Source organism: Pelecanus crispus, chromosome 13, assembly GCF_030463565.1.
Source record: "Pelecanus crispus isolate bPelCri1 chromosome 13, bPelCri1.pri, whole genome shotgun sequence".
NCBI lineage: Eukaryota > Metazoa > Chordata > Aves > Pelecaniformes > Pelecanidae > Pelecanus > Pelecanus crispus.
In genome coordinates, this window is record NC_134655.1 from 628,791 (window position 1) to 639,323 (window position 10,533).

Consider the following 10,533-nt stretch of genomic DNA (forward strand, 5'->3'; position numbering starts at 1 on the left):
ACGGAGGCCACGGTGAGGGGCAGCGGGGCAGGGACAGCCGCCAGGGCCAGGGCAGGGCTCGGGAGGAGGGCAGGACTGCGAGGAAATGCCAGCCCCAGCTCAGAGCACAAGCACGGCTGCGTGCCCGTAGCAAGAAAGAAAGGGCCAGGCTGCAGCTGACAGACAGGGTGTTTAGGAAAATTTCCGCTTTATTTCTTGACCTATTTCTGCAAGCTCCGGCGTGCCCCAGCCCTCCTGCGCGTGGGGCAGAGCGATGCGGCTGGGTCCCAGCAGTGCTGGGGAAGGCAGGCACCGCGGCAGCACTAGAGCTGTCCCTCCAAGGGGCCGGGGCTGGTCTGGGGGGTCTCTGCCCCGCCGGGAGCTCTGCACACTGCCTGGGCCCCCGAGGAGCACAGCCCTCCCAAACACCTCCCCGACCACAAGCCCGCGCTGGATTTGACCCTAAAAGAGGCTCCGCTCTCCTCGCGGTTGGTTCCCCCTCCCATTACTTGCACATTGCTCCCTTCCCTCTCCCGGGGTTGCAGATTTAAGCCTGTAATTAAGATCCAGGCTGAGAAACTCAGGAAGAAAAAAAAAAAAAAAAAAAGCTCTAACAGATTTCCATGCTTCTTCTCCATCCCACGGCACCCAGCCCTCCTGCTGCTCCCAGGCCCGGCGGCAGGGTGCCGGCGCGGCGGGGATGGGGCCCTGGGGACGGGTACATTTTGCACATGACTGCTCAGGAAACCGGTGGTGATGGAGGCGGTGGCCGGGGGACGGCAGCCGGCACAGTGGGCTGGGGACAAGCACAGGGTGGGGGACACCCCTGCAAAAACCCAGCACCGCTGGCAGCGGCAGCGGTCGTCTGCTGCTGGATAAGAAATGTGTGGGAGGCCCGGGGTGAACCCTGGGCGCTGAGCTGGGGGTCGGGCCGTGGGACGGAGATCCTCGTTTCCCAGGCTGGAGGAACGGGCTCTTCCCGGTGGAGCCAGCCAGCTCTGGGCTGAGAGCTCGTCCCTGGCCCCTTGCTTCCTCCTCCCTCCGGCCGTGGGTGCAGACTGTTTCTGCGGTTGCTTGGCTGTGGGAAAAGCAGCTCGCGGTCCCTGGGGAGAGCCCGGCCGGTGGCGGCATCCCCTGGTCCCGCAGGGCAGGGGCCGGCCCGCCATGGTGCGTACTTCTGAATGTTGTACTTTTTAATCTCGCCAGCTTGGTAAACTGCTCCCTGCTGAGGCTGCCTGTGCGTGCTGGTTCTTGCGGTTGCCGAGGGGGGCCAGAGCCCCGGGGAAGGGTGCTGGGGGGGGGGGGTGGAACAGGCACCCCGACACCCCCCGGGGTGGCTGGAGGGGACGCTGGCAAGCGCGGGGCCCATGCAGCCCCGTCCGCCGGGGCCTCTCACGCCGTCTGCCACGCATCGCGTGTCCTTCAGGGACATTGCGGGGTGCTGGGGACTGCTCTGGGTACCGGGGACAGCCCGGGGTGGGTGCTGGGGGTGGTGTGGGGGGGCTGGGGACACACTTGGGGTCCTGGGGGCGGGTGGGATGGATGCCAGGGACAGCCCTGGGTGCTGGGGTCAGCCTGGGGTGCTGGGTGGGTGCGAGGGGCAGCTCCGGGTGGGTGCTGGGGACAGTCGGCGGGGGGGGGGGGGGGGTGGGCTGGGGGACCAGTCTGGGCTCCTTGGGGCAGGCAGGGTGGGTGCCAGGGACAGCCCTGGGTGTTGGGGACAGCTGTGGGTTCTGGGGACAGCCCCGAGTGCCAGGGACAGCCTGGGGTGGGCACTGGGGACAGCTCTGGGTGCTGGGGAGAGCCCGGGGTGCCAGCGACAGCCTGGGGTGGGTGCCAGGGACAGCCCAGGATGGGCGCTGGGGACAGCCCTGGGTGCCGGGGACAGCCCTGGGTGCTGGGGACAGCTCTGGGTGCCGGGGACAGCCCAGGATGGGCGCTGGGGACAGCCCTGGGTGCCAGGGACAGCCCTGGGTGCTGGGGACAGCTCTGGGTGCCGGGGACAGCCCAGGATGGGCGCTGGGGACAGCCCTGGGTGCCGGGGACAGCCCTGGGTGCTGGGGACAGCTCTGGGTGCCGGGGACAGCCCAGGATGGGCGCTGGGGACAGCCCTGGGTGCCGGGGACAGCCGGGGTGGGCTCCTGGAGCAGCCCGCGGCGCCGCCGGGCCCAGGCCGCAGCCGCCCTTCAGCCTCCGCCGGGGCGGGCCCAGCGCGGGGTCCTGGGGCCGGGCGGGTTTGGGGCGGCCGGGCGGGCGCCGGGCACCGGGCGGCGGCAGGGGCAGGGGCGGGGGCCGGAGCGGCGGCAGGGGCAGGGGCGGCGGCAGGGGCAGGGGCGGTGGCAGGGGCAGGGGCGGCGGCAGGGGTAGGGGCAGGAGCAGGGGCGGTGGCAGGGGCAGAGGCGGGGGCAGCCCCATCCCGGCGCGCCGCGGGCAGCCCGGGGGCCTCGGCGGGGCCTGAGGGCGACAAGATGGCTCCCAAAGGGAAAGGCGGCGGCAAGGCGGGCAAGGGTGAGCGGGGCCGGGGGCCGGCGGGGGCTGGGGCGGCCCGGCCGGGCGCGGGTGGGGGGCCCGGGGGCGGTGAGGGCCGGGCCGGTCTCAGGGCGCTGCGTTCGCAGGCGGCGACAGCGGCGGCAGCGGCGAGGGCAAAGCCCAGGGCCCGAAGGGAGGAGGCAGCGCCGTGAAGGTGAGCCCAGGCGGGGCCCCTCGGGGTCGGCGGGGGCCGGGCGGGGTCCCTCGGGGGTGGTGGGGGTCTCCCCGCTCCTCCCCCGGCACACGGAGGGGTCCGGTCCGGCCCGGCCCGGCCCGGCCCGGCCCGCCTGCCACGGCCCCTCTTCGCTCCCCGCTCCCAGGTTCGGCACATCCTCTGCGAAAAGCACGGCAAAGCCATGGAGGCCATGGAGAAGCTGAAGTCCGGCCTGCGCTTCAGTGAAGTCGCCTCGCAGTACAGCGAGGACAAGGCCAGGCAAGGGGTATGTGCTGCGCCCACGGGCGTTCCCCGGCCAGGGGACAGCGGCCTTTGGGGACAGCGGCCTTTGGGGGAGCCCAGTCTCCTCCTGGCTTTCAGCACTGCATGCCTGCAGGAGACTGGTTTTGGGAATTCTTTGCCGGCTGCCTTCAAAAAGCTTGTTTCGATAGCTTCGAGCAAAGCGTTGCCAGCGGGGTGGGCAAACGCTGGTTGTGGTCAGCCTTAACTGCTAGGCAAAGGCACAAGTAGGCGCCAGCAGCTCAGCCGTAAATACTTTTCTGCAGCAGCGCTGAGGCACGCGAGCCCTGTGCGGCAGCAGCAGGGCAGAGCCCAAGGCTGCCATGGCTTTAGCCGGCCGGTGTTTGCCGGGAGGCAGCCCTGTGCGAGGAGCTCTTTGTGCCGTCCTCCCTCGCAGTGGTGCACGCTGCCAAGGCAGATGCTGCCGGGACAGGTTTCTTCTCCCACGGCCACATCGCCCACCCTCCCTGCTGATAAAGCCGCTGTTGCGGTGCAGATTCTCAAAGCTTAACCCTGATGGTTCCTTGTTCCAGGGAGACTTGGGCTGGATGACCAGAGGCTCCATGGTAGGACCTTTCCAGGAAGCAGCATTCGCCTTGCCCGTGAGCAGCATGGACAAGCCAGTGTATACAGACCCTCCTGTCAAAACAAAGTTCGGGTACCACATTATCATGGTGGAAGGTAGAAAATAAAATATCAGTGACCATTACCTTGTTGACTGCTTGACTCCTGAGAGCTTCCCGGACACCTTGACCTTGGAGCAAGTTGGTCGTAACCAGCAGCATGCTTGGAGGCAGCCTGCTGTCACGGCAGGACGCGCAGATTACAGCTGGCAGAGAACAGGGCTCTGCCTAGAGAGGTAAAGCGTTCCCTGGAAAAGGTGAAATAAGAGCGTTTCACAGTTGTTGAAATCTGCTTTGTCTGGCAGGCCAGCCTCTTGCTTTTCCTGTTGCGGAGACAGCAATCTCTCCACCTGAATGAGCTGCTCAGGCTTTTCTCTGCAAATGTAAGTGATGCAGAAAGGGAAAGAGGGGTTCCCCAGGGCCTCGATCTTTATCCGCATCCTCGCCAGGGAGGATGCAGACAGCTCCTACGCTACGGTTTCTGCTCCAGAGCTCAGACTTGGACTGGGAGGACAGTCCCTTTGGTCGAGGGGGGGTAACGCTGCAGCCAGAGCTCGTGGTCGCTGCCCCGGGCAGGCGCCTTGCTCTTGCAGTCACCCAGCAGCGGCGTGGGCCAGGCCAGCGCTGGAGGCACCTTGGCTGAGCAGTAGCAGGGCAGGGGAGTTGGGGAAAGGAGTCCTCCCGAGTACAACATTACCCATGCCTAAAGCTACACCTTATCCACTCAAAGCTGGGGGAAGAAATTGTGTAACTTAGGCTTGAACGAGAGGCAAGTCACTAAACGCTTGCTTTTTGCTCCTGCATTCCCCCACTGCTAGGTGTGCAGTGCACATCTCAGGCTGAGGCGCAGCCTGCTAGGCTTTCTAGTAAAACTACCTGAAGGACAGCATGATTGATGCGAATGAGACAGCTCATTATGTCTCCTGCCCCTTGGATCTTAGCAAAGAAATATCCCAGTGCAGTGATTTCCCATTCCTCCTGAAAGGCAGCACTCAAACTAGGCACGTCTCTGGCAACAGACACCGGCTTTGTTTGCAGGAGAGCACCGTGCAGTGTCAGAGGGCTCAGAGATGGGGAGAAAACATCAAAGAGAACAAAAGGCCTTTCCCAAGATGACAGACAAGGAAGAGGTGAGACCACAAGCAGGGCAGGTCTTTCTCCTCCCTCCCTTTCTGGGGTGTTTGTTTTGTTAATGGAAAGCTCAGAGAGGCCAATGAATGATTGCAGAGCTCTAGTTCATTAATAGTTTGTTATGAAAGGCAGACAGGCCTTCCCACAGTAGAAGAGCAGATGTGGCCTCATTTAAGGAATGCTCTATTAATAAACTACTTGTTTCCAAGCTACCAGAACTTTGTTCTACCTATTAGGAAAAGCACATTGGCACATCTCCTGTACCAACAGGATCATTGTTTGTGTTTGTCATGTCTCCTAGTACAAAGGATTCAAATTCAGTGGACCAGTTTCTTCTCCAAAAACCGCAAAACTTAGCCAGGTGTGCAAGTGTCCCTTGCTATCACACTGTAGGCAAACTTGCTAGGCACTAAATGTGCACATGGCGTGAGGGAGCATCAAAATTCACTGCCGTATTGTTGCAAGGGAAGACCATACAGAAGATGGTCACAGTGATGAGCGTACCCCAGCCAGGTTTATCTCAGTGTGGTGGCAGAGGGGCAAGTCAGATAAGCAGGGCATGGCAAAAAGCCAGAACAAGGTGGTTCTGATTTTAAGCTGGCATGGTTCTGATCTATGAACCCACTTTATAGCACCTACAGTACCAGAAAGAAATATTTAATCTGCAACAGCTAAACTATATGTGGGAAGAGGGTTAGAGGATTTCCTTACCAGAGGATAAGCAGCTCAAAACTTTAAAATCAGTATTTCCCCCTCCTGCTGACTTTGTGCAAGAGCAGGCTTTGACTGTGCTACTTGGAGGGAAATAAAGATGGGGGGGGCCAAACAAGGTCAGACTGGAGACTCCTTTGAAGTCCTTGACTCTTCTAGCAATACCAAAAGGTTTGAGGTGTTTAGCACCTTGCAGCAGTCAAGATTTAATTGCTATTCCAGTCCTTCTGCACCCACCCACCTACATACCCGTTCTGCAGCAACCGCAGGCTGGCAGGGATTTGAGCAGAAGGGTTTCTGCAGTGCCACATTCGGCGTTAGACCTGGTACCAGGCAGATGGTGTGCTGGCCTCCATCGCTTGGAGGATTTATAGCAGCAACCACCTTTTTTTTTTTTTTTGATCCTCCACAGCAAATACATTCTCAGACCAACTTAAAACCAGGTTGCAGTAGCTCTGTTCTCTCCTTTGCATCAGCATCCAGCTCACCCAAACGGTGGGTGACGTTCAGGCAGACAAATCTGCTTATTTCAAGTCAAGGAGGGAGGAACTACATCAGCTTGAGTTTAAACAGCATGCAGCTGCCATGGAGCCATAGCCTCAGCATCCTCTCCAGAGAGAGGCGGTGACAGAATCTGAAGGGCAGAAAAATGAAGCCAGGGCTGCAAGCTTGGAGAGGGGTTTAGATATAAAGAAGGCTTTTATTAAATAATCAGACAAGAGCATGAACTGTTTTCATTTTTGTGAACTGAGTCCACAGTGAAGTCCTTTCCCCAGCACCTAACAGCTAGATTCTTAGACCATTTCCTCATGCAGGAGGAGATGCTGAATTTGTTCAGTCACCATGAAATTAGTCTATATTGCAGCCATCAGTCTTAAGCTAGTTCAAGGAAGAAAAAAAAAAATATCACAGTGATGTACTTCAGACAAACATTTAACGAGAAAAAGACTGTACTTGATAAAAGGTATAGATATTTCATTTCTGGGCTAGCTGTCTATATAAGTTTAAAGTCATAAGCATAACTTCAGGATCTCCACTTTTTATGTCAAGAGCTTGCAGGAAACAGTTCAATGCCTCCTGTAGTTTTCCATCATCCTTAAGTTTCTTCCCACTGTCTACCAAGGTATTGTAGTCACCTACAGCAGGAGGGGAACTCTGACCAACCTCTTTTTCGGAGACGCTTTCCTGGGTGAAGTAGTCTATCTGCTCCCCTGACTGAAGCTCAGTGTCACCAGTGGATTCCTCCTGAGTTGACTCTGTCTCATCTGCTTCAGACTGCTCAGAGGGCAGACTGTCCAGATGGAAGGATTCCTCAGCTGTGTCAAGTGTTTCTCCAGCAGGTTCTTCTTCAGGCTCGGCAGATTCCCCACTACACTCTTCAGCCTCTTCCACAAGGTAGTCTTGCTCCTCATCACTGTCATCATCATCTTCTTCCTCAGTCGTTCCCATGATTTCTCCAATATCCTCAACCTCATCAACCACCTTGTTGATTAGAGATCGCCTGGAAGCGGTAGACCTGTTACCACTGTTAGTTAGCTGGGGAGAAAAGATGGCTTTTGCTGTTCTTCTGTCACATTTAGGAGTGGATGCACTAATTCCTTCCAGAAATTGATGCAGAGGGCTGCTCAGGGGAGAGGGTCTTTTTTCAGACTGGTTTTCCTCCAAGATCATAATGGAATGGTCTTCATCCTCACTGTCTGAAACAATTCTTCTTAAGCATTTCTTTCTACCAAAAGTGAGGGCATCAGTGCTTTCCTCTGATGCTTCACTCCCTTGCAGGGAGTTATTTGGCTCTTCTTCAGCTGTGTGACAGGGTTTTCCACAGTTACTGTTCTCGCTTAAACAAGTTTTTGTTGGAGATTTTTTTGTTGGAGATTTATAAAAGCTTTCTGCTTTTAGTTGGAAGCCCTCCTTTTCTGGGTGCTCCAGTGATCTTTCCCTATTTGAGGCATCTTGCCATCCATCTTCAGACTCTTCCAAGACCAGATTGAAGTCAACTTGATCCTGGAGAGAAGGTACAGACATACTCTCCAGGCTGGTTTCCAGCACTTGAGACTTCTGGAGCCCAGCATGGATTTCTGGCATAATGTTTGATAAACTTGGTGCTGCAGCAGCCAAAGCTAGCTCGGAAACGTCATTCTTATCTGTCCCGAAGGTAGCATGTGGGCCAAGTACGTGATCTGACATTTCTGCATCTCTTAACCTTTTGGGATCATCAGCCATACCAGACTCATTAGAGGAACGTCCAGACAGGCTGTTCCCTGCCTCAGTCAAGCTGTCTGAATTTACATGGGAACACTGTTTCTGTTCAAGACTCTGACTCTCTTTATCGAGTGGATAAAGTCCAGGTGATGATGGTATAATGCTTGATTCAAGCTTTTGCTCAGATTCTTGACTATTGGATTGTTTCACTGTCTTGCTGGTATTAAGCAGCTCTGTATCCATAGCAGACACATCTTGTGCCAGTTTCTCTTCACCCAAGTCATCGATAGTCAGAGTCATCATTTTGGAGCTGACATTAAGAACCTGGACCTCCTTGTCCTCTGTAAGATCAATAACTTTGTCATTTTCATCTTTATCAGGTACTGGTGGTGAAACAAAGTGATTTATGTTGTTCAGCCCTGGAGACAACTTCTTTGGTTTGGAAACCAGTTCTGCTGGCCTTTGCCACATCTCTTCACAAGCATTTCTGATCCCCTGCATCCTCTGGTCATTAAGCTGAGACTCTAACTGAACTAGCTCATGGGCTTTCTGTACCCTCTGTTGAATGTACTGATGGGCTTCTTCGCTCTCAACCTGCTCCTCGTGAGCCATTTCCCTCGTATATATCAAGTCATGATCAGAAATGCCAAACATTTCCAGAGAGTGCAAGTAAGCAATGTGTTCATCCAGCTGTGGGTCAGTCTTTCTTTGGGTGGCGTGCAAAGACTGCAGCTGGATCTGAGTTGCAGATGTTCGAGTATCTTCTAATGTGAAAAGCTCCCTTAGTTCCTGTTTGGAAAAATATCTAAATGGGTTCTTTTTGTCACCGGTAGTCTGTCTTATTAAAGAATCCTTAAATACCTGTCGCCTGTATATTTTCTCTTCCACCGTACCGCAGGTAATCAGTCTATAAATTACTACGTTCTCTTTTTGCCCGATCCTATAAGCTCTGTCTACAGCCTGAGCATCTGTAGCCGGATTCCAGCTGGGATCAAAGATCACCACTCGGCTGGCTGCTGTTAAGGTTATACCAACGCCACCAACTTGAGTGGTGAGCAGGAAGACGGAGTAGTCCTTGTTACTCTGAAAGGCGTTGATGCGCCTCTCCCGTTCTGTCAGGTGCGTTACCGTTCCGTCAATACGCATCATCTTGAATTGCCTGCGAGACAAGACATGCTCTATGATATCCAGCATCTTCCTCGACTGTGAGAATACCAGGGTTCTGTGTCCCTCCTCTCGCAGTCTTTCTAGAAGTCCTACAAGGAACAGCATTTTCCCAGACTCCTGAATCACAGTCTCATCAGAGAGATGATCTATTTTATTAGCGCCTGCAAGCGTACCTGCCTCGCTCCTGTGATCCTGCTCAGAGTCCTCCTGGTCTTCCAAGCCCAGCTGGATACATGCTCTTGCAGACAGAAGCCTGGGGTGGTCACACAGCTTCTTCAAGACAGTCAGCTCAGCCAGAGGTGATCGGGTTGTCATCAGCACTTCTTTCACATGATCCAGAGAGAGGAAGTTCCTGTAGATTTCTTCCTGCACTGGTGCCAAGTACACCCACACAACAAAGTCATTTTTCCTGGCAAGAGATGGCATGACAGGAGCGCTATTCTCACTTGGATCCTCAGGAAGGGGAGCGCCTGGTTTGTCAGCACAATTGTTTTTGATATCTTCTTTGGTTCTTCTGAGGAAATATGGCTTTATAATTGTCATTAGATTCTCAGAAATCTTTAGCCCCAGTGCTTTCTCACCTAGAGTTGCATCCTTCTCCCTTGCCCTAGTAATAGGATTCTCATATTCCATTCTAAAAGTTTTGGCCGTTCCCAAAAGCGAGCCTTGGCATGCAAAGTCAAATAAGGACCACAGCTCCCGCAGGTTGTTCTGCACTGGGGTGCCCGTGAGGAGGAGGCGATGCTTGGCAGGGATGGCATAGACGCACTTAGTTGTTTTGTTAGACGGGCACTTGATTTTATGCGCTTCGTCGAGAATGACATAGTCCCAGACAAACTCCTGCTCGTGGCTGCTGGTGAGCTGCTTCCAGTTGTTAATGAGCATCTGGTAGCTCGTGATGACGATGCCGTTCTTCCTCTGGACCCTCTCCAGGTTCCTGGTGCGCTCCGTCTTGCTGGTGCCGTGGAACTCCTTGACGCGCAGGCCCGGGGTCCAGCGAGCAAACTCCGCCAGCCAGCTGCTGACCAGGGTGGTGGGCATGATGAGCAGCACGTGCCGGATGAGCTCGGCGTCGAACATGCCCGAGAGAAAGGCGATGACCTGGATGGTCTTACCCAGGCCCATGTCGTCTGCCAGAATGCCGCCAGGCCTGCCCTCCCGGTGCAGGCGGTACAGGAAGGCAACGCCTTCCCGCTGGTGCTGGAAGAGCTTCCCGTGCATCTCCCCGTAGATCAGCAGGCCGCTGCCACACACGTCCACGAAGCCTTCCTCCTCCTCCTCCTCCTCCTGCTCCGCCGCCGCGGCCAGCGCCTCCTCCACCCGCTGCATCCGGCCCTGCAGCTTCTCGCTGGGGCGGATGGCGGCCGCCAGCCGGAATAGCCTCAGCGCTTCCTCCAGCTCCCCGCTGCCCGCCGCCGCCTTCGCGCCGCTCACCAGCCTGCAAGAACCACCGTGACAGCACCGACGGGGCCGGGGCCGCCTACACCGGCCCGGCCCGCACCGCCGCCCCCGAGCCCACCGACCGCCCCCGGGCCGGCCCGACCCGTCCAACTCAGCCCTAGGCCCGGCCCCGCTCACCGCCGGTACCGCTCCTCTTCCTCCTCCAGGGCCGCCATGACACCCGCGCTGCGGCTGCCGCCCCGCGCTTCAAACGCCTTCCCGTCCTGCCCCGCGCTGCCCGCTGGGCCATGCAAATGAACGGCCCTGCAGCCAATCAGCGCCGAGGGGGGAGGCGGG

At 56.8% G+C, this 10,533-nt stretch overlaps 2 protein-coding genes across 2 annotated transcripts; one reads left to right on the forward strand and one right to left on the reverse strand.

Moving 5' to 3' along the window:
* The first annotated feature begins 2,447 nt into the window (after window positions 1–2,447).
* Window positions 2,448–3,656, forward strand: PIN4 (peptidylprolyl cis/trans isomerase, NIMA-interacting 4). The gene is made up of 4 exons (XM_075720833.1): window positions 2,448–2,487; window positions 2,595–2,662; window positions 2,829–2,948; window positions 3,496–3,656. The coding sequence occupies exons 1-4, from the start codon at window positions 2,448–2,450 to the stop codon at window positions 3,652–3,654; spliced, it is 387 nt and encodes a 128-aa protein (XP_075576948.1). The 3' UTR covers window positions 3,655–3,656.
* A 2,746-nt stretch (window positions 3,657–6,402) lies between these two features.
* ERCC6L (ERCC excision repair 6 like, spindle assembly checkpoint helicase) lies at window positions 6,403–9,936 on the reverse strand. Its single transcript, XM_009482281.2, has one exon. The coding sequence runs from the start codon at window positions 9,919–9,921 to the stop codon at window positions 6,403–6,405; it is 3,519 nt and encodes a 1,172-aa protein (XP_009480556.2). The 5' UTR covers window positions 9,922–9,936.
* Window positions 9,937–10,533: the final 597 nt, after the last annotated feature.

What these genes read in the sequence shown, in the direction of transcription:
- PIN4 (XM_075720833.1), top strand. Translation starts at nt 2,448, where the DNA reads ATGGCTCCCAAAGGGAAAGGCGGCGGCAAGGCGGGCAAGG. An exon ending in GAGGAGGCAGCGCCGTGAAG is followed by an intron (nt 2,663 to 2,828) that starts GTGAGCCCAGGC and finishes CCCCGCTCCCAG; the next exon opens with GTTCGGCACATCCTCTGCGA. An exon ending in AGGACAAGGCCAGGCAAGGG is followed by an intron (nt 2,949 to 3,495) that starts GTATGTGCTGCG and finishes TCCTTGTTCCAG; the next exon opens with GGAGACTTGGGCTGGATGAC.
- ERCC6L (XM_009482281.2), bottom strand. Translation starts at nt 9,921, where the DNA reads ATGGGCCTGGGTAAGACCATCCAGGTCATCGCCTTTCTCTCGGGCATG.